General features: G+C 40.5%; 1 protein-coding gene across 1 annotated transcript in view; it reads left to right on the top strand.

The window, feature by feature from the left end:
• Positions 1-24,060, top strand: part of MOXD1 (monooxygenase DBH like 1) — a 101,380-nt gene that overhangs the window by 52,113 nt on the left and 25,207 nt on the right. The window contains exons 5-6 of the mRNA XM_056563316.1: positions 11,780-11,959; positions 12,330-12,432. Coding sequence (XP_056419291.1) covers positions 11,780-11,959; positions 12,330-12,432 — 283 coding nt within the window. The remainder of the gene's footprint in view (positions 1-11,779; positions 11,960-12,329; positions 12,433-24,060) is intronic.

The following is a 24,060-nucleotide window of genomic DNA, read 5'->3' as shown; positions in this document are numbered from 1 at the left end:
CACATATCCAGACTTTACTGTTACCTATAGCAACGACGGTTTTACACATAGAGACAGGTAGGATGGGTGCGACCACCTTGCCCCCGCCTCTTTTACTAATCACTTGATTCACCTGTTGCAATTATTGTTAAAATGTTACTTTTTATAATATGTGCAGCTTTTTCATATGTAAATCAATTTTAATATATCACTGGACACTTGTGCAATATTGTTATTATAGTGGTTAAAGTGCCCTACATCTTAAATGCACTTATTGTAACTTATTCTCACTAATTGATGTATCACTAATTTGATTGATGTGTTTGTTCATTTACATATAAATACTCTGTATGGTCACTACTTTGTTGCTTGAGAAAGGCTGCACTGGCAGCTGAAACGTCGCTTGCTTGTATTACCATGGAATAAACCACTGTCTTTTTGCACCTGAACTCTTTTTGTGTGCTGCGGCATCCTTCCTAGATGTCTGACTAGCTTTGACCAAAGCTTCTTTCGCCGCTTGCACCAGCATTATGTTATAATAGGACGTGCTGCTCCAACCTGGTTTCTGTAGTATCTATCTATCTATCTATCTATCTAGCTGTCTATTACACGGTCCCTACTCTGTCTTTACCAGATTTTTTAAAAATGTAAAATCTATGTTTACACAATACAGCCATATAAATGTGATTATCACCAGATTGCAATGCCTAATACCCTTCTAACAGAAATAAGAAAATGTGAGTTATTAGCCCGGGAAGCAGGTGGCATTGCGCTCCCTGGCCAGTCGAGAGATAAGTCAATTTATTCTGCATATACTTCTATGCAGAGAGATGCATTCTATGCAGATCTCCTGCTGCCAACTTCCCTGGATAATAACACAGGTTGCAGTGGGCAGCAGCAGGAGTGAGACCGGATGCGGTCAACAACTATTGACATGTTTGGTCAACAAGTCAAAAGTTGTTTTTAAGGACAGTAATGCATTAAAAGGGTAATCCGCCCCTAGACATCTTATCCCCTATCCAAAGGATAGGGGATAATATGTCTGATGGCGGGGGTGCCGCTGCTGGGGACCCCCGTGATCTCGGCTGTGGCACCCCAGACGTCCGGTGCAAAGAGCAAACTTCGCTCCATGCCAGATAACTGGTGATGGGGGTGGAGGCTTGGGATGTCACTGTCACAGTTACACTCGTGACATCACGGCTGCACATCACGCTTGTGACATCATGAGCGGGGCATGAATGTGACGTCACAAGCCTCCGGCGCTGCACCCGTCGATCTAAACGAATGCCAGTGCAGCAGGGAGATAACGGGGTCCCCAGCGACATTGGACCCCTGCGATCAGACATCTTATCCCCTATCCTTTGGATGTGAGATAAGATGTCTAGGGGCGGAGTACCCCTTTAAGGCAAGAAAAGAGGTAATGTCTTTTTTAGTTACAATGTAGGCACTGTTAACCTACTCCTCTGACCTTTTTAGCAACATATTTGCAATTATGTGGTCTGTTTTCTATTAAATTTTGTAATAAAGGTTTTCTTTTTGGTCTTTAATGCGGCGTTCCACAAAAATGTTAAATTGCTCAATCAAAGTAACAGCTTATGTGATTCTTCTGGTATTTCCATGTAATTTTTGTTTCCTTAAAGGAACATATGATTGTATTTTAGTTGCATTCAGATCTAGCTTGTTTTCTTCGCTACACTTTTTAATAGATTTTTATGGTGTCTACATTTTGCCTGTATTTAAAAAAATTAAAAAAAATAAACCATATATATATATATATATATATATATATATATATATATATATATAAACAGGTATATATTCCCTGTTTTTTCACACCAAGATTCAACAATAATATAAAAACTCAAATTATTCTCTAGAATTATGTTTCTCTCTTTTTTTTTTTTTTTTTTAGAATCCCTATAGTGCAGTGGTTCTTAACCTGGGTTCGATTGAACCCCAGGGGTTCGGTGAGTCAGTCCCGGGGGTTCGGCGGGGGAGGTCGCAACAGGACAGGCAAACCAAGCAATGGCCCCGAGCAGAGCCGGTGTTTGCCCGTCCTGTAGCGACGGGGCAATTCCCGCCATCACTATCAACTCCCTGCGGCCCCGTGTTAAGCTTAAAAACGCAGGGCCCCCGGGACATAGCGCATGCTGGGACATCACTGACATCCTGTACATGCACCCATGGAAACGAAGGCGCCGAGGACCAGAGGATAGAGAAGGAGGAAGACACGCGCTGGCTAGCTTGGTAAGTGACCAGTGGCACGTCATCTTCGGTGCTCCGACCACCGGTCCCGGGACCTACTGCTATAGCCGGAGCGGTGGTCGGAGCACTGAAGTGGGGCAGCACACAGGCATACAGCCTCCAGCCATACACTGTATATGGCTGGAGGCTGTATGTCTGTGGGGGAACACTGCCTACATCAGTGGTCTTCAACCCGTGGACCTCCAGATGTTGCAAAACTACAACTCCCAGCATGCACGGACAGCTGTCTGCCTGCCTAATGTGGGGGAACACTGCCTGCCTAATGTGGGGGAACTCTGTCTAATGTGGGGGAACAATGCCTGACTAATGTGGGGGAACACTGCCTGCCTAATGTGGGGGGGACTCTGTCTGCCTATTGTGGGGGAACTCTGCCTCCTAATGTGGGGGAACACTGCCTGCCTAAAGCGGGGGAACACTGCCTGCCTAATGTGGGGGAACACTGCCTGTCTAATGTGGGGGAACACTGCCTGCCTAATGTAGGGGAACACTGCCATTGTTGTGAAAATGACATGAGAGGGGCACTTGCCAAGGTAAAGCTGCGCATTTCTGAACTGGTCTCTGAAAGACAACAGCAGAAGTCACACTGATTTGTAGTAAATATTCATTATGTTTTTGTTTTTGTGTGAAAATCATGTTTTCATGGATTTGTTTATTTTGTGCCCCAATGTATAAATATATACGTAAATATATACCTCCTATGTTTTGAATTTGAAAAAATCATATTTTATTTTTCCAATTAAGAAGGGTTCGGTGAATGCACATATAAAACTGGTGGGGTTCAATACCTCCAACAAGGTTAAGAACCACTGCTATATTGGCATAGAAAAAAAATGTTTTAGTTTAAACTGATTTATTTACTTTCTGTCTGATAAAACATCTGTGTTAGTAGAGATAACACAGATGTTTCTACTTTTACATGTTCTGCATATTTTGCAATTATTTTGCAGTCAACCAAGATATATTGTTTAATAATCAAAATGGGCTTGGAATGTAATGCAATTGCTCGTAGGGCTTCCCTTGTGTATGGTCCTCTTGAGACTAATAAAAAGAAAAAAATAAACATTTTTCTCATAATTGTTACTGTCATGATCTGCCCCGGATCTTCCGTGCAGCCTGCTCTCCTAGCCCAGCAGCAGTAGAATCATGCGTCTCTGTAATGACAGCTCTGTACTACCCAGGGCCATGATCATTTGAGTGACAGCGCCTTTCAGTTTGCATGTTTCTCGAGGTGGGATATTTAAACTCTCTAATGTGTTGCCTCTTTTCTCGTGATTGCGGCATACTCCCTCTCACCAGAGAAGTTCTTAAAGAGTACCTGTCATCATCTAAACTTTCCCTGATCCCCCTTCCCATCTTTCCCTTTCTCTAACTATGCCTATCCCTGTGTTTATTGAGGTTTAAAACGCTGTGTAAATACCTTTTTTTATCCCTCTTCATTAGCTCAGGAGCACTGTCTTTCTGAGGGGTGGAAGGAGGCGAGTCCCGGCAGGCATGATGTCACATGAAGCCTAGCTGGGGCTCTGCTTCTGCCAGTCTTCCTGTATGCTGCTCTCCCTCTGCAGCAGTGTTTACCAACCAGGGCACCTCCAGCTGTTGCAAAACTACAACTCCCAGCATGCCCAGGCAGCCACACTCTGCAGTGTGCATACAGACTAAGTACAGGGAAGGGACGGCAGCCTGTCTCTCTCTCTCCTGTGTCTCTCTGCACTAAAAAGTCAATGCTGAGAACCAGGGGCTGAGGGAGCAATTACAGAGGCAGATTAAGATGAATGTCAGGGGGGGGGGGCACAGAGCAAGGAGTGCAGTGAGATAATACAATGTATAAGATAACATGTGGTGAGGGGCAGGGAGAACACAGAGCAGGGGGGAGGGGGAGGTGACTGGCTGTTATATGAGAGGCATGTGCAGGCTTGTAGCTTACAGTACTGAACTTCCGGTGGAAGGACCAGAGCCCTTCAGCAATAGTCCTAAAATCTGTACACTTACTATGAAAAGCATAGGATGCTGCTTGCAGACCAGGCATAGAAGAGTGACCCCTAGTGGCCAAAAGTATAAAATGAAAAAACTGGTATAAATATTAATATTTTTTAATGAAGATATATTACAATATCTCTTCATTAATGATTATGAACAACATATTAAAAGTTTTTGTTGATGACAGGTACTCTTTAAGGCTCAGGATACCACTGTTCTGACCTCTGCTTTTGCTTCACTACTCTATTTCCTGGTGCTTTGTACCACGTTGCTCTTTTGGATTTTGACCTTGGTTTATCTGACTTGTTTTGTGTTTGTTTGTCTTCCTTGCTGACTTTCAGGTCTCATTACCACAGATTGGCACTTGTCTATCTCCTTTGATTCTGACTTAGCTCCTGACTTGCCAGACTGTTACTATTTTTGCTTGGATGTCTTTTCTAGGCACGCCTCTTATTAAGTGTAGGGACTGTTGACCAGTTGGGATTTCATCATTTTGGAAGATTTCTCAAGTAAGAAGGGAAAGGGTTGGGGGAAGTTCAGGTCGGTAATTATCCTTGTCTGACAGTCACATCCCTTATCTGTTGTATAACAAAATACTAACCAGGGGTAAACCAGACTTAATAGGGCTACAGGAGATTTAACTGTGGCAGCCTTTTCAACCCATATTCATAATTATGAGGATTCTGCTGTTGCATAAAATAGAGCATACATTTAAAAACTGGGAAATGTGTTTTAGTCTTTGCCTGCATATTAATATATTATGGGAAAACAATGCACTGTAGTTTTTTCCCTTTTCCTATTGAGAAAGCATCTGACCTCTTTAAAAAAATAAAAATGCCCTAAATGCTATATGTGAGTCCAGCATAGATAACGTATACACAGCTAATCTAAAATAATGAAGTCATTGTAATTGTAGTTTATATGTCAATGTATTCTCAGTACATTTACAGTTCACATTGTTGGGTTACCCTCCCATAGGAAAAATACCTCTTACAAAAAAAAGTGTCTGCAAGGCATATAGAGGTACAGCCCTTTTAAGTTGTAAAGCGTTATTACATGTTACAAAGAATATATACATGAATCCTTGAACTAAAGACAAACTAAATAGAGAAAGATATAAGGTTTGATAATCTGAAAATTGATTTTTATCATCATATAAAGAGATAAACCCAATGCTTAAAATTTTTCTAGAATCTTAATTTTACTTTGCCAACTTTTGAATTACGTTGATAGTCCAGATAATACAATAATATGATAAGAAATTAAAAAGCATCATTGTCACTTTACCTATTTTTCTTGCTTTCTAATCAGAATATTCCTATATATTTTTAGAGGGTAATTCAGGAAAAGTAATGCTGGACTTGAAATGAAGGGTGATTGACTCCTGAAGAAGTCTCATACAGTCTGACATACTGTTCACTTATAAATATGTTAAGAAACCCTCCAAGTAGTTGCTTTAGGCGTGCATCATGACTAAATTAGTTAAAATTCCTTTCCTATACAAGATTGTTAAGATAACAATGTCACATGAAGGCAAAATGTGTACACGTTCAACACAATTTATGTGTAATGACAGAATCTATTTCTAGGAAATTCCCACTATTTCCTAGAAAAGTACATTAAGTTTAGTGATGTTGTGTTTGATATATATTTAATTATTATTCCACCATATTTGTTATTTTTATGTAAGCCATTGGTGGGCTCTTTTGTTTTGGCAGAGCATATAATATTTTTAATAGAATAATTGTGGACTAAATATTAATGACTATATGAGTATTTTTCTACAAAATAAAACCATTTTTATGGAAAAAAAAAGTGTTTTTTTTTATCTAAACCCCTTTTTACAATTTGTTTTACCATGTGATCCTTTGATCAATGATATAATGCATTTGGATATTTGGCATACCAACCTGTTGCCTAGGTAACTCAGGATGCTCATCTGATGCCCATTGGGAAGAGCTTCGAACCTGCTCTGGAGGGTCCGCTGATTACTATTTTCTGGCGACCCTGGTAAACAACAGAGTGAGAGCTATGCTTCTTCCAGTGTGGCATTTACAAGTCATGTCACCATTTTTTACATACATTCTGTCTAAGCTGTCCTCTTATTCACCAATACGATAGTGAGTACAATATCCTAACCTATATACTTGAATTACAATTCTAATTATTGCATAGTACAAAAACACGTAGACTAAGTGTAGCTGGCTAAGAACTAAATTACAAAGAATTGTATCTAACCGAGCAAAGCCTTGGCTTATAGAAAAAGTCATATCATTTTTGTCATTTAACCCCCTTGGACCTAAAGCATTCGTTTTTACTATCCCTCTTGCTTCTCGTTGCATAAACAATATATTTCGATCTCCACCGTTCTGGGGAATCTTTTGGGTTTCAAATCCTGCACATTTTTATACATTAAACCTCCTGTTGTCTAGGTAACTCCGGACATTAAATTCATCATGGTGATCCTCCTTTATATGTGCAATCAATCTCGGGCACCCTTGTCCTGTTACTATGGACCTACAATGTTCTCTGATCCTTTCAAATAGGCAACAAATAGTCTTGCCTGTATAGAACTGGCCGTATGCGCATACCATTAGTGATGAGCCGCAGGGGCCATATTCAAATTTGCGATAATTCGCTAATATATGGATGGCTATTCGTCTGATGTTTACTAAATTCGAATATTTGCTATGTTTGTTTTATTTTTCCATGTGAAAATTCGTAATGAAATTTGTATAGTACGCATGCGCGATTATATCTTTCACCTAAAAGAAGGGAAGGATCAGTGTCCTCTGATTGGAAGTGCCGATATTTTCGAATATTTGCATATTCGCAAATATTCGCATATTAGAAAAAAAATGTTTGTCATTACAAATATATATCACTATATTCTAAATATTTGCGAAATCACGAAGTGCCGATATTCGCAGTTAAAATTTGCATTTCGAATATTCGCGCTCAACACTTCATACCATCGCATAGACAACATACTTTGTTTTACAGGTACTAAATTCTTTTATAGACCATTCCACGCATCCTATCGAAATATGTTTTGTCTCTGAGTTCATTTTACAAAGGGAACATTGTCCGCAGCGATGGTTGCCCATGGGGACCGCTCTATCCAGCCAAGTAGTAATTTTGCTGTTAAATTGATTAGGACCCTATGTTAGGACCCTACTTATAACCTTTTTAACTTTATTGTATTTCTAAAATATTTTATTCCATGTTTAAACTCAATAAATAAATCATCTAAAAATATTTTGGTATTTCAACAACTTCTCACTGGAAAATGTTTGTTTCACAGGGACAATAAGGTTGGGTTCACACATCCAAAAATCACGAGAAAAATATGGAAGTAAAATAGAAATTAAAAAAGGATGTACTTTCAATCAAATATTTGCTTTATAAACATCTATGATAAAGCAACCATTTTTTTAAACAGTGCACCCACTTTTTAAAGAAAATAGATGTAAATTCAATTTGAACCCAGCTTTAAATGGTTAATTGAATAAAGAAAAGTGAAATACTTTGTTAGAACATCAATTGAAGAGAGATTTGAAAGACTTAGCAAAAAACATCAATAGATTTCTAACAAAGATTTGTCTGTTTTGGGCAGCCGATTGTTGTTGCTAGCACCAGTATTAAAGGATTTCGATCTTAATTTGGCAGTGTCATACTGCTTTCCAAAAGATGTCTTGGGATAAATATGTGCAGTTCACAAAGAGGGCACAGTTTAGTGTAGACTGACTTGAGACTACTCTTTAATAACTTTAATGTGTCTACATACCCCAGGTAACATTTACTAATCGGGGCAGAGCTGTAGCACTTACAGTAAGGGTGTAAACACAATTGTAAAACACAATTTTTACATGCTGTGATATATACTGTACAGGAATAAAAAATTGTTATAAAGAAGTGTCTGTCTTTAATGCTTTCAGCAGTCAGTAAGAAGCTGTTATATCTATGAAAGCAGTTTCATGCCTTCTAGCATTGACAGGAAAAACACCATTGAGATGTAGAGTGTGGAGGATATAAGCAGCTCAGCTTCCCGCAAAAATCTCTCATAGCCAACACTGTGACCCCTTTCAGAACCGAATGGGCCTGCATGTGGTTTAGGGAGGGGAATAGAAGGAAGCCTGGAAAATAAAACTATTATGTTTATAATAATTATGTTTATATAATTAAAATGTTTAAGAAATTAAAGGAGTTTGCTTGTCTAAATGTATTGATGACTTATCCTTGCAGTAGGTCATCAATATCAGATTGCTGTGCTTACACCCAGCACCCCAACAGATCTGATATTGATAACCTATCCTGAGAAAAGGCAATCAATACATTTAGCTCAGAAAACCCATTTATTATAATTCAAATAGTGACAAAAAAATAAATAAATAAACTAATACATGTTGTAAAGCCATGTTGTTGGCCACCTAATGCCATGATAGGGTTCAAGGGGTTTTCAAGGACTTAAACATTTGTATCTTTATGTTAAATCAACAGGAGTCTGACCTCTGGGACTCCAACCATCAGAACAATAAAGGGTCTAAAAATATACATATATGAATAAGCGACTGTGCCTGGTGCTGCATCTTAGACTTATTCAAGTTAATAGGATATGCTGGAGTACCAGACATATCCACCTATAGATGAAATGCTGGGCCACTGCATATTTACTGTGTTCAAGGGCAGGACTTAAAGCGTACCTGTCAGATCCCACACACAAATATATATATTTATATGTTACTTAGTACCTTATCCTGACCATGTACATCTCATGTTTATGCTGCTATCACATATATTTATTATTAAAATACCTCTTTTCATTAGCTCACAGTGTTAGAAACCCATACAGGGAAAGGAGGTGTGTCCCTCCCTTGTGATGAGAGGAGATTGGTGTGTCTGATCATTCAGGCTTGTCCATAAGTCATCTATTGTCCATGACTCATGGACAAGCCTTATACTGCTGCAGGACTGGTTAGTGTCCCAGTCGGTATGGGGAACCCTACTGGTGGGATTTTCAGGGGCTGTTTTCTTTATTAAATATTCAAAATTGATTAAACAACCACAATACAAAATGTCTTTAATTTTCATCAAAAACAACATATAAACAGTTTTTGGATCTGACAATGCCCATTTAAAGACTTTGGACTCCCAGGAAACAAACATTGATAACCTACCCATGAAAGCTATCAATGTTTTACTCCCAGAGAACTCCCCTTTATGGCCTAACTCCACAAAAACCAGGGAATTTCTTTTCCTAAAACAGTGGCTCTCTAGCATAAATGTATTTATCCAGTAGAGCTACTATTTTGTTTAGGAAGTTATTCTATAACTTATGTCTTTTTTCCATTTACAAGTTACTTCTGCCGGTTCAGAGAAAGCTTATCTTAACCATCACCATATAATAGCTCAAAATGCAGTTTTCACTGTAAGTTTTTGGATGTACTATAGCTGGATTTTTATTTAGTATCAACAAGAGGCAACACCATATTAATAAAGCTTTCTTGTGTGAAATAAAAGTTCTGGATCTGTGTTATGTGTACAGAAAAATACAGGTGAGTAATTGAAGACTTGAAAACAATACATGCCATTCTAATCCTGTGTTGTGATATCATTGAAGCAAGACTAACTATGAGTAGTCTGCCAAAACAGCTATGAAGCAGGTGATACAATTATCAGTAATACAATAAAGAACCATGTGAAACCTTACAAACCACAAACTCCACGTGGACCGATTCCATATTTGTGCTTGTATGTCTATCATTTTTTCCATTATTTCTTATTTGTGCCATAGATGTTTTTTGTCTTCCTGAGATATTCCTGAGGGCATGGCTCAACTGAGCTGCTATGGAATATCAATTTGCACTTGTCTATATACAGTATTGTGCAATCATTATTTTGTGAGTCATTGGGGATCCCATAGACAAACCTGTTCACTACCAATCTTACAGTCTTTTTTATTAATACTGTACGTGAGCCAAAAATGACTACGCTGAGGCAAGGTTAGAATTTTGCAGAAAGCTCCTTGTATTATTACAATTATGTGACAATTGTAGGGTGCAGGAAAGAAGCAAGGCAGAGGTCTGTGTGGTGCAGCTTCAGTCTATAGCTTCAGTGATCAGAGAAGAGGCCATTGCTTTGTCATTTTTTCCTGTACATTGGCTGTAGAAGAACAAGTGCAAATCTAGTTGGTTGACACTCGATTGTTGTTTACGTGACTTGATGACCATGCAGGCAGTTAGTTTATACAGCCCTTTAATTTTATAGTTGTAGGCCACACATGCCTGTTTACAGGGGGTGATTTGCAGCCAATAACAATGACTTTAAAGGGGTACTCCCATGGAAAACATTTTTTTTTAAATCAACTGGTGCCAGAAAGTTAAACATATTTGTAAGTTACTTCTATTAAAAAAATCTTAACCCTTCCAGTACTTATTTGCTGCTGTATGCTCCACAGGAAGTTGCAGTACTTTTCTGTCTGAATACAGTGCTCTCTGCTGACACCTCTGTTAATGTCAGGAACTGTCCAGAGCATGAACAAATCCCCAAAGCAAACCTCTCCGGCTCTCGACAGTTTCTTACATGGACAGAGGTATCAGAGGTGTCTGTGGTCAGACAAAAAATAAATTCAAAAAGAAAAGAACTTCAAAAGGAAAATAAATTCAAAAAGAAAAGAACTTCAAAAGGAAAATAAATTCAAAAAGAAAAGAACTTCCTCTGTAGCATACAGCAGATGATTAATACTCGAAGGATTAAGATTTTTTTTTTTTTTTTTAATAGTAAGTAATTTACAAATCTGTTTAACTTTCTGGCACCAGTTTATAAATAATTAAAAAAAAATTTAAAAAAAATCACCAGAGTACCCCTTTAATACCTGAAAAAGAGATCCATTCCGCATTTTCTCATTCATTTCCTGATCTCTTGCAATTTTACACATGTCACTTATCAAGAACGAATGTTCCTATAAACCAATGTAAAAGGGCATTTGTTGTATGCAGTGTGAAGGACCTAAATAAGTATATACTCTAGCATCTTGAAAACGGTATTTGGGGACCAGAGTGAAATAATTAACCGGCCAGGCAGGTCACGTGACCTTACATTGCTCAGAGTTTAATTGTACCAAAAAACTTCAGTGAATCATTTATTGAGCCAGTCTGTGTTGTTGCCTCATTCTTTAAAGTCCAAGTTGATTCAGTCATTCATTTTTCTTAACAAACACACAGTTTTGCAGTTTACTTCTGCTAATAATAATGCTCATTTCTTTACCGCTTTTCATTCTTACCCATCTGTTTCTCTTTGGACAAACTCAAGACAGATTTAGCTTGTATAATGATGTGCCAAATACTCAATTATTCCGGTTAGCACATTTCAAGTTACTAACAACCGAATGCAAAGGCCATGTGTAAACATTGTATCTGATTAAAGTCAGTCCGCTGTTACAAGTTTAGCTTTTCTTATTGATCCATGATGTGTGTTAAAAGAAATAGCGTAGAAAAAAATATGCATACTCTTCTATGTTCACCCATTCATATATATATATGGAAAAATTTGCTTTTTTCAGGTTGAACCACTAATACAGAAAGGCCATGAGAGCTTGGTGCATCATATATTATTGTATGAATGTGAAAGAGAAGCTGGCGACACGGTACTTGAATATGGACATGAATGCTATCACCCCAATATGCCTGATGTCTTTCTCACCTGTGAAACAGTCCTTTATGCTTGGGCAATAGGTGGGGAGGTGAGTACTACAGTCAGATATTTTTAATATTGACATGTATTCTACATTATCTTTTGAAGACGAGTCATCTGAATAGGGTTATAGAGAAATTGTTCATGCAATATATATATATATATATATATATATATATATATATATATATATATATATAATTCTGCCTTAGATGTGTTGACCGTTTGTTCAAGCATTCCTGAGCAGATAAAACAGAAAAAAATTAGTTCTTTCTATAATGAACCCTATGATGCCAATGTTATATCATAGTGATATAGAATCCCTTTATATTTAATCCATCATTCAGTTGGCCCAATGCACGCTAGTCCAGTGCTGCTTTCAGAATTCCTTACTCATCTTATTTTTGCCTTCTTTACAGGGATTTACATACCCACCCCATGTTGGCCTATCTATTGGAACACCAAATGACCCATCATATGTTCTTATGGAAGTCCATTATGACAATCCACTTCAACAGGAAGGTAGTATAAAGGCTGAGAATCTTAAATGTTTTTATCCTTATTTTATCTCATAAAACATATGTGTTTCATATATATATATATATATATATATATATATATATATATATATATAGGGATGTGAAAGGAGTGTAGGCCAAAGAAGAGTAAAGGCAGTGAGTGTCAACCAACTAGATTGGCACTCGTTCTTCTGCAGCCACTGTACAGAAAAAATTGCCAAACATTGGCCTCACTCTCTGCAGCTATAGGCTGAAGCTGCGCCAAACAGACCTCTGCCTTGCTTCTTTCCTGCACCCTACAATTGTCACATAATTCTAACAGGATGTTATAAGTGAAGATAGCCTATATAACAATAGGGCACATAGATACTAACTTGTAATAAAGATATTGATGTTATTTTAAAAAAGAAATAGGCATTAAGAACACTGGGCACTAACGGTCTATGGACCATGGCACAATGACACCATCACAGCCGCCTGCAACATCTCGCACATCACTAAGGCTACAGACCAGAAAAAGCTTGTGTCTGTACTTCTGCATGCTGACTGCTGAGTATGTGAGTGCCCTAGAGTAAAACTTTACCATACAGATATTGATGTGTACGGAACATTTTCAAGCAGTCATTTAATGCCGAGGTTGACTCATCTTTTTCCTTCTTTAGCTGATGATGGGGCTTTAATCCTTCCATGTTGGCCTTAGGCTCCAGCACAGATGGTAGGAGCTCCATAAATCTGCCTGCACTGACCTCAGATGACACAATCTTACTATACACTGCTCAAAAAAACAAAGGGAACACTTAAACAACACAATGTAACTCCAAGTCAATCACACTTCTGTGAAATCACACTGTCCACTCAAGAAGCAACTCTGATTGACAATCAATTTCACATGCTGTTGTGCAAATGGAACAGACAACAGGTGGAAATTATAGGCAATTAGCAAGACACCCCAATAAAGGAGTGGTTCTACAGGTGGTGACCAAAGACCACTTCTCAGTTCCTATGCTTCCTGGCTGATGTTTTGGTCACTTTTGAATGTTGGCGGTGCTTTCACTCTAGTGGTAGCATGAGACAGAGTCTACAACCCACACAAGTGGCTCAGGAAGTGCAGCTCATCCAGGATGGCACATCAATGTGAGCTGTGGCAAGAAGGTTTGCTGTGTCTGTTAGCGTAGTGTCCAGAGCATGAAGGCGCTACCAGGAGACAGGCCAGTACATCAGGAGATGTGGAGGAGGCCGTAGGAGGGCAACAACCCCGCAGCAGGACCATTGCCTCTGCCTTTGTGCAAGGAGAAGCACTGTCAGAGCCTTGCAAAATGACCTCCAGCAGGCCACAAATGTGCATGTGTCCACTCAAATGGTCAGAAACAGACTCCATGAGGGTGGTATAAGGGCCTGACATCCACAGGTGGGGGTTGTGCTTACAGCCCAACACCATGCAGGACATTTGGCATTTGCCAGAGAACACCAAGATTGGCAAATTTGCCACTGGTGACATAATTTCCTTATGAAAAAAAGGAAAGAGATGCGCTCCTAGTGTAATATGTCAGAATAGGTGAGCCCCTTAGGAAACCAAGTGTAAGGCTTACCGGAGGGCGTTGTGATGAGGGCACAACACCTATGCAGGCATGTAGAATCACTCAATTGACGTGAGGTCAGCTGCTCCAGGATCCCCTCTGAGTGTCCTAAACGCTCAGTATCAAGTTAAGATTCAAAATGTGTGACCCATAATCCGGGACACAGAAAATGGGGATTTGATTCCAAAGCGCTTCTCCTCCGGTTTACATTTTCTGTGTCCCGGATTATGGGTCACACATTTTGAATGTTATCATTACATGAGGGACTGACTTCTGGATAACTCATACATAAAGGGAATCAACATGGTAAAGGAGGAGAGCATATTTAAAAGAAGAAAAACTACCACAAGAGGACATAGTTTTAAATTAGAGAGGCAAAGGTTTATGCAGTAATATGAGAAGGTATTACTTTACTGAGAGAGTAGTGGATGCATGGAATAGCCTTCCTGCAGAGATGGTCGCTGCAAAATCAGTGAAGGAGTTTAAACATGCATGGGATAAGCATAAGGCTATCCTTCATATAAGATTGGGCCAGGGACTATTCATAGTATTCAGATTATTGGGCAGACTAGATGGGCCAAATGGTTCTTATTTGCCGACATATTCTATGTTTCTATACATGTTTTCTTGATTTTCAAGTTAAAGGAAGATGAAAGGGCAGGTAGGATTAGGAATACAAACATTATATGTAGTGACACAATCCATTTAAGGTTTCTCTTTTCTTCTCCGTATTAGTAATCTCCTGGTCTACTAATCATCTAATCTTATTGTTGTGTAAGGCACTCTCAAGTCAAGCATCTTCTAGGCATGTTCTCATCTAAATAGCAGAGATATTTCACCATTGTAATGAAGTGGAGCTTGACATGGTTCAATAGCAGGTATTACGATTCTTTGACATGTGTAGGTTGAAAGGTTAAAGTGAAACATTTTTTGTTAATGAGTAAGATAAACATTTATAAGGTGCAGCTGGTTTAGTAATTGTTAGACAAGAGATGGCAGGATTGGAAGAAATCTAGGTTTTATGGCCTGGCTCTGCCTGGAGGAAGCAATGGTGTTACTGATTATCATAGAGAATATGACTGCTACCTTATCTCCGCTCAGATGTGTTTGGAGACTAACTTCAGTTGAAATCTAACCTTATGAAATTACATGAAGTATATAGTTGAGAAGGCTTATTATTTTTTTTAAACTGCCACTGCAGTTTTTAAGCCAAAGACAAAAGTGGATAAAGGTAGGAAGTATAAGAAGTTCTTTCTGTATAATATAATTTCCTTTCAGTTCAAAAACTGTTTTTCTATGGGTTTTTTTTTCTGTTTTTTTTTTGAATAGGCTTTAAACAGGGCTTGAAAATGGCAAAAATGAATGCATGTTAGAAATGTAACAAAATAGAAAAATGCCACCAAACACATGTAAAAAATGCTATGGAAAATTCTTGAAACCAGTTTAAAAAGATAAACTTTTTTTGGTGCTATGTCAGGTGGTAACAACAAAGCAAAAATTATACTTAATTTTATTATTTTCCCACCTTTGCCTTTATCCTGGCACAATAATAATCGTGATAATATGTATATATGTAGAAATATAGTATTACAACTCCTCCTCTTCATCCACCCATTCCTCTCTCATTTATCAATGTCCCCAGGGTCCATGGTTAAACTTAGTGAACATGTGTTTTTTTAACCATACTTAGACTCGGTTCACATTTGTCCGACACCCGGTATAGGTAAACTCTCGATGCAACCGATGCCATAACTGAAGACAGTTGTCATCAGTTGTATGGCAACTGGCATTCATTGTTTCCGGACACCAGAGGGGGGACGCAGCAAGCTGCATTTCCCTGTCTGGTTCCATCTGGAGAGTGCATCCATCCGGCTTCAAAATTGAGACGCTAAATGATTGTGAACGGTCCCATTCAAATGAATAGGATCAGTTCTAGCATCAGTTTTCCCCCAGGTGCACGACAGAGGGAAACTGTGCTGGACGCCTGATATATGTGAACCCAGCCTAACTATGTAACTAGAGATGAGCGAACAGAAGCTGGCGAATGCAAATTTGTTATTAATTTCATGAAATCTTCGATTCGCAACGAATGTGAATATCGCCACGATTCTATTTCGTGAATCACTTCATTAAACGCCATTTACTGCGGTCTAAGCTCCAGGGCATCTACAATGGCGGATCCACATGTCAGTTCATTGGGCAAGGAACACTGGGAAAGCATGAAAGGCAAGGCGGGAAAGGAAGTAGGCGGGATGACCCTGAATCACATGCAGGATGCAGCCTATCAACAGCCAGTCACCCCTGTGATGTCACAGCCCTAACTATTCGACAGACATTGTGACACGTCATATCATTTATTACACTGCCTGCATAGAGATAGTAACATAGTAACATAGTTCATGAGGTTGAAAAAAGACCAGAGTCCATCAAGTTCAACCTATAACCCTAATGAGTCCCTACTGAGTTGATCCAGAGGAAGGCAAAAAACCCTCATACTAGAGGACGGACGTCGCTGTGTTTGTGTTACACAGAAAAGCTCATTCCAGCAGTGTTTCACATCCTAGTCACATCAGCGTTCTGGTGGACAGAGAGCAGTGTTTTTTCACTGAAAAGGATTTTTACTGCAGCCATTAACCTCCCAGTCAAGTTCTACAACATTGTATTGCAGAGAGGGGCAGATAGCTGTGTGTTGCCTCATACATTTCAACAAGCTGCCCCAACTTCATAAACCTTAGCTGAGGAGGCAGGAATACATTTTCAATGCAATTCTGTGTCTTCGTTCCACAACAAATCATTTGCTGGTTATACTAGTCTGTAGACGGTTTAATACCTAGCAGTCCATTCCTAATAGTCTTTGACATAGTGGAATTTTGTGTTTTGTACACAGCTTTTTTGTGCTGCAGCACTGTTGTGTACTGCTGGTGTTGTGTAAAAATACATTTTTATTTAAGTGTACTGTACCACATTTTTCTGCCCTCATAGGTGCATAACTGCATACCACATACATACATCTAAGTAGTGTACTATTTTGCACCAGTTAATCTGTCAAGGGCCTAGATATTGTGAAAGTCCAGGCAAAAGTAATCACTGGCTGGTGTTTTACTAAAATATGTTTTTGTAGGCATACTGTACCGCATTTTTCTGCCCTCATAAGTGCATACCACATACATACATCTAAGTAGTATACGATGTTGTACCTGTTAATCTGTCAAGGGCATACATACTGTGAAAGGACAACCAAAAGTAATCACCGGCTGGTGTTTTACTCCAATATGTTTATTCAGCGTACTGTAGCACATTTTTCTGCCCACATAAGTGCATACCACATACCTACATCTAAGTTGTGTACTATTTTGTACCTGTTAAACTGTCAAGGGCCTATATACTGAGAAAGGACAGCCAAAAGTAATCACTGAATGGTGTTTTACTACAATATGTTTATTAAGCATACTGTAGTGCATTTTTCTGCCCTTCTAAGTGCATACCACATACCTACATCTAAGTGGTGTACTATTTTGTGCCAGCTAATCTGTCAAGGGCTTACATACTGTGAAAAGACAGCTAAAAGTAATCACTGGCTGGTGTTTTACTCCGATATGTTTAGTAAGCTTAAAGTAGTGCATTTTTCTGCCCTCGTAAGTGCATACCAGATATCTACATCTAAGTGGTGTACTTTTTTGTGCCTGTTACTCTGTCAAGGGCCTACATACTGTGAAAGGACAGCCAAAAGTAATCACTGGCTGGTGTTTTACTACAATACGTTTATTAAGCGTATTGTAGCGCCATTTTCTGCCCTCATAAGTGCATACCACATACCTACATCTCTAAGTACTGTTCTGTTTGTTACCTGCTGATATGTCGTGGGCCTACATACTGTAAGTCCAGGGAAAAGTAATCACCAGCTGGTGTTTTACTAAAATATGTTCTTTTAAGCGTACAGTAACACATTTTTCTGCCCTCATAAGTGCATACATGATACCACAAAGGTACATCTAAGTAGTGTACTATTTGGTACCTGTTAATCTGTCAAGGGCCTACATACTATGATAGTCCAGGCAAAAGTACTCACCGGCTGGTGTTGTACTAGGGTACTTTTTTAAGTGTACTGTAGCGCATTTTTCTGCCCTCATAATTGCATACCACATACCTACTTCTAAGTAGTGTATAATTTGTACCTGTTAATCTGTCAAGGTCCTATATACTGTGAAAGGACAGCCAATAGTACACACCTGCTGCTGTTCTTGGCAAATACTGTTTTAAGCGTAGTGAAGCATTTTTTACTCCCCTGATACGCAATAAGTATGTCAGGCAGAGTAGTGCCCGGACGTGCAGAGTGGAGTGGCAGAGGCCTAAATTCATCAGGCACAGGCAGAGGTTGGAGCAGAGTAGGGGCGTGTGGCAGCGAGTCGCAGTGAGAGGTCTGAGCTCCCAGTGTCAGCTAGCAGTCATTTCTCGACCAGCAATGCAGAAGCCATGATTGATCAGTTCCCTCGGTCATCCACTTCGCCATCCACTTCATCCCAAGTGAAATCCGACACCCCCAGTCAACAGTCGGTGGTTTCCTCAGACTCAACCCTCACCTGGCATGGCCCTCTTTCTGCTGCTGCCACCTCAAGGCTTTGTAATTGTGCTGCTCTATGGTCTCCTCATGCTAATGCTACCACCTTCGGGCTCTGTCATTGTGCCAAGATATGATCTCCTCATTCTGATGCTGCCACGTCCAGGCACTGTCATTGTGCCGCCATATGGTCTCCTTATGTTGATGCTGCCACCTCCAGGCTCTCTAATTGTGCTGCTCTATGGTCTCTTCATGCTGATGCTGCCACCTCCAGGCTCTCTAATTGTGCTGCTCTATGGTGTCCTCATGCTGATGCTACCATTTCCAGGCTCTCTCATTGTGCTGCCATGGATACTACAAAACATAATTAAGGTGCTGGTCCCAAGTTTCATAAATTTCGCTGCATTAGGGTCACTTTCCGGACTTCTGATGCTGCTGCTTCCACCTCCAGGCTGTGCCATTCAGCCATTATTTGGTCTCATCATGCTTCTGCCAACTCCAGGCTTCATCCAATTCCAGGCTGTGCCATTCATCCAATATATGGTTTACTGATGCTGCTGGGCCTGGGCCAAACATTTTTTTATGGTAACACTAGCTACCCTAAATCTTCAATTTTAATTTTAGGGATTTTAATCTTAGGGATTGTGAAGCCCTAGGGTCTCCTCGTGCTGCTGCCAACTCCAGGCTGTGCCATTCAGACACTATATGGTCTCCTGATGCTTCAGCCTACCCCAGGCTGTGTCATTCAGCCAATATATGGTTTACTGATGCTGCTGCGCCTTGGTCTAACATTTTTTTATGGTAGCACTAGCTGTCATTCAGCCACTTTATGGTCTCCTCATGCGGCCAACACCTCCACGCTGTGTCATTAAGGAACTTTTTGGTCTCCTCTTGCTGCTAACACCTCCACACTGTGTCATTCAGCCATTATATGGTCTCCTCATGCTTCAGCCACATCCAAGCTTTTGCATTCAGCCACTATATGGTCTCCTCATGCTGCCAACACCTCCACGCTGTGTCATTTAGCCACTGAATCGTCTCCTCATACTGCCAACACCTGTATAACCCCTTTAAGTCTCAGAGAAGAGTGTCAAAGAGAAACAACCTAGCTAGGCTGAGAAGAGGTTTGGGAGTGGAGAACTCTAAAATCAGGGGAAGATAGAAATTCAAGCCTTGGGGACCAAATCTTATACTGTTTATCCACACAGCGTCTGGAATCGGCCAGGAGTTCTTCCATTTTATGTAGGAGAGCTATTTCCTGAAGCCAGGATGAGAGGGTAGGAGGGAGAATAGATCTAAATAATCTAAGGATTACTGATCTGGCAGCCAGAAGAAGAAAGCGAAGAAGAGTACCAGACCATCGTGACAGAGAAAAAGGGAAAATGGAGAGTAAGAGGGGTTTAGGGTCTAGAGACAGATGGACATGAGTTAGTCTATGTATTACATCTAGGACCTGCGACCAGAAAGCAGTAAAGATCGGAAACATCAGCCAGATATGCTGGATGGAGCCACCAGGGGCTCCACATTGCTAGCACATGTCCTGCAAGGAGGGATAGTAGTAAGAGAGAAGGGCTGGGACCCTGTACCATCTGATCAACAATTTATAATTCACTCCGGTGCATTGCACGATATTGATGACTTATGACAAGTGGACAGGGCCACCTGCCATTCCTCCTGAGTTAAAGCATGACCCAGCACTCTTTCCCAGCTAAGACGGAAGGGGAGGGGGTGTATGTGAAAGGTGTCTAAGAATAAACCATAAAGACGTGATACCAGCGATGTGGAGACGCTCATGGACTCAAACTGTGTGAGGGAACAGTGCAGTTTAAGGGCGGTCTTGGATGTGTTATAAAAATGGCATAGCTGGGCATATTGGAAAGTGGAGGATAAGGAGTGGGTTTCGTCAGGAAGGATCATGTCAAGGGTTTTGAGGACAGTAGGAGTCAAGAAAGAAAAAAATGATGTCCCCTGGTTTCTGCTTTGATCCAGAAAAGAGATTGAGGAGTAAGCTGGATGGAAGGAGATATTGCCAAATATGGGTGTCAGCGGACCATTAGGTTTGGTGATCAGGGAACTTTTAAATAGGAGAATCAAGAAAGGGCAATGGAGTACCTTACAGGAGGTAGGGAGTCTCGGACCTGTTTAGTGAGTGCTATCGCAGGCAACCACAGTAGAGAGAGAGGATCTATAGAAGAGCTCGCACGTTCGAGTTGGACCCACTGTTTGGATTCAGACCTATGAAAGTTGTCAATGACCCGATTTAAAATAGAAGCTAAGTAATAAGATAAGCAGTCCGGGAGAGTCAAACCCACATCAAGCTTTCGCCTTTTAAGGACACCTCAGGCTATTCAGGGACAGCCATTAGCCCATACAAAGCTCGAGAGGAGCACAGAGAGACCCCAGAAAAAAGAGCGTGGTAGGTGTGCAGGGATACAGGAGAACCAATAGAGCAAGTGAGGGAGAACATTCATTTTGACAATATAAATTCCAAGTCAGCCCTCAAGGGTTTGGAGCAGAGGGGGAAATTAAGTTGAAAAGTGTCACGTAGTCGAGAGGGAACCTGTACCCCCAAGTATTTAATAGATTTAGACTGCCAAGAGAAGGGGAAACCTGAATTCAACATTTGGAATACGTCGGGGGGAAGAGTGATGTTTAAGGCTTCACATTTCAGTGGGTTAAGTTTGTTATTACTAAAGACAGAAAAACTCTGTATGGTCGACATAAACGAAGGGATGGTCGTCAAGGGAGAAGAAAGGAATAAAAGAATTAGATCGTCCGCCAATGCTGAGCATTTATATTGCCCTGAGGAGGTGTTCAGACCTCGAATATCAGGATTATTTCGGATGTCTGTGAGCATGTGCTCCATACAGAGTACATATAACAGGGGCAACAAGGGACATCCCTGCCGTTTACCGTAAGAAATTGTAAACGTAGTTTAGAGTTGAACATTAATTCTAATTTGGGCCGGAGGATGGGAGTATAATGCCATAACACGAACCTTAATCAGGGATCTCAGGCCGAGTTGTGGGAGTGTCGCTGCTAGGAAATCCCAATCCACCCTGTCAAAAGCTTTCTCCGCATCAAGAGAAAGCAGAAAAAGCGGTGTTTTGTTGTGGAGGGCGTGATGGATAACTGAGACCATCCATAATGCATTAATATGGGCTTCTGGTCCGTGGATAAAGCCAACTTTGTCAGGGTGGATCAGGGAATCTATGAGGTCTGACAACCTGTTTGCTATTAACTTGGCAAACAGCTTTGCATCTGTGTTGATCAAGGAAATTGGGTGTTAGCTTGAACAAAGAGTCGGTTATTTGTTGTCTTTGGGGATACCATGATGAAGGCTCTTAAAAAGGACTATGGTAGGGGAGAGGATTCTGAAACACTATTAAAGGCAGTGAGAAGAGAGGAGGACAGGTCCTCTTGAAGGATTTTGTAAAACTTGGTAGTGCATCCATCAGGACCTGGACTTTTACCCGACGACATAGAGGAGATGGCTAGGTTTAATTCTTTCAATGTGAATGGGGCTTCCAATGCGGCAATATTGTCGGCTGACAGTGTAGGTAAAGCTATGGAGGTCTGACAAGAACTGAGGAGGGGATGCCATTTAAGAACAGGGGAGGGGAGAGGGAGGGGGCAGGTTATAGACGGAGAGATAGTAGAGTCTAAAAGCCTCCAATATCTCAGGCATCATATGCACAAGGGTGCCCGAGGATGATTGAACAGCAGATACAAACAAAGAGGATTTTTTTGTTTTGAAAGCTTTAGCAAAAATACGACTTTATTGCCCCATTCATAAAAGGTGTGCTCCGTCAACTGACGATAATATTTGTATTTGGAGTTCATAAGGTCTAATAAATTACGTTGATATACGTATAAGATCTGAGGGTAGTCTCCTGTTGAGATTGTTTATGGAGGGACTCTAAATGGTGTAGTTGGGTGAGAAGGGATGTGTACTTGGCAGCAGATTCCCTTTTCAACCGAGCCCCGTGCCTGATAAGGACAACACATTTCAATGTTTCCCAGCGTGGGATCCGACTGATGATCATGAGTAAAGTTAACAATGGAAGACTTAAAGGGGTACTCAGCCCCTAGACATCTTATCCCCTAACCAAGGATAGGGGATAAGATGTCTGATCGCAGGGGTCCCGTTGCTGGGGACCCCCACGATCTCATCTGCAGCTCCCCGAGTCATCAGCTTTCCAGAGCTAAGTTTGCTCCGTGGCTGATGACAGGGGCCGGTGGTTCGTGACGTCATGGCTCTGCCCCCTCATGACGTCACGTCCCGCCCCCTTAATGCAAGTCTATGGGAGGAGACATGGTAACAGACGTCAGAAATGGATGGGAGAAGGTGATGGGGACAAAAGATATACTTAATTCTGGTGTATATCTGTTGGAAGTTGGAGAAGAAAGTATAGTCACGATGGTCTGGGTGCACTATCCTCCAAACATCACTTAATTGCATCAGGTATAGCTTCTTTTGAAAAGCACGTAATTTGCTATAAGAGAGATACGTGTGCCTGAGGAAGTATCTAAGAGGGGGATATTAAAATTACCGTTCAAGATGATCAGACCCATAGCAAAAGAAGCTAGGGCCTCAAAAGTTTACAAAAGGAACAACACCTGATTAAGGTTAGGAACATACACAGAGGCAATCATTAGGGTCTGGTCTGCTAATTTACAATTCACAAAGACGTAACGGGCATTAGGATCTACATGGAATCTAAAATTTTGAAGGGAAGAGATCTGTGAAATGCTATGGAGACCCCCTTTGACCTGGCCTCAGGATTAGCACTGTGCAGCCAAGAGTGAAAGTAGCGATTATTGAGTGTTGGAAGGGAGCCTACTTTAAAGTGCGTCTCTTGGAGACATGGGATATGTACATATTGTTTATGACTAAGGGTCTTGTTACCTGAAACGCGTAGGCTTACGCTCTGTCCTGTTCATGTATCTGCTTTTATGTCAATAAACACTATTGCAACGGACATCGAGTGCTGGACGTTCTCCTTTGTTACTTGTTTATGAATGTTATATAAAAGCTGCACTTTCTTTTCAGGTGTATTAAAGCCCTTAACGTTAAGTGTTGCTAATGTGATGTCAGCTGCCATGATATAAGGGCAGGGAAAGATACAACTCACCACAATCCATGAAGCTCGAGGGGTCAGGTGATCCATGGGAAAGTTCTAAGAGAGGGCTAGAATATCTGCATAGAAGAAAGAGAGATAAAAGTAGAGGGGTTAGTGGTAGTGGAGGCCAGAAAGACAGCAGCATCCACAAGAGGAGAGCTATAAGGGGACAACAAGAAGGGGTCATAAGGACCAGTATCAGAGTCAGAACCAGTCTAACAATATCCCTAATGCGGGTAAAGTGGAAGGGACAAAAATACAAGAACTAGGTCTATAACATGTAGGGCCTAAAACAAACAAATTAAACATCTCTGTCCACGTAGGAGGACAGAGATGTGGTAAGGACATGGGCAATGGAAAAATATGGACTGAAA

Source organism: Hyla sarda, chromosome 3 (genome assembly GCF_029499605.1).
Source record: "Hyla sarda isolate aHylSar1 chromosome 3, aHylSar1.hap1, whole genome shotgun sequence".
Classification (NCBI taxonomy): domain Eukaryota; kingdom Metazoa; phylum Chordata; class Amphibia; order Anura; family Hylidae; genus Hyla; species Hyla sarda.
Note: the sequence above shows the minus strand (reverse complement) of the source record. Positions and strands in the feature narration are given on the sequence as shown.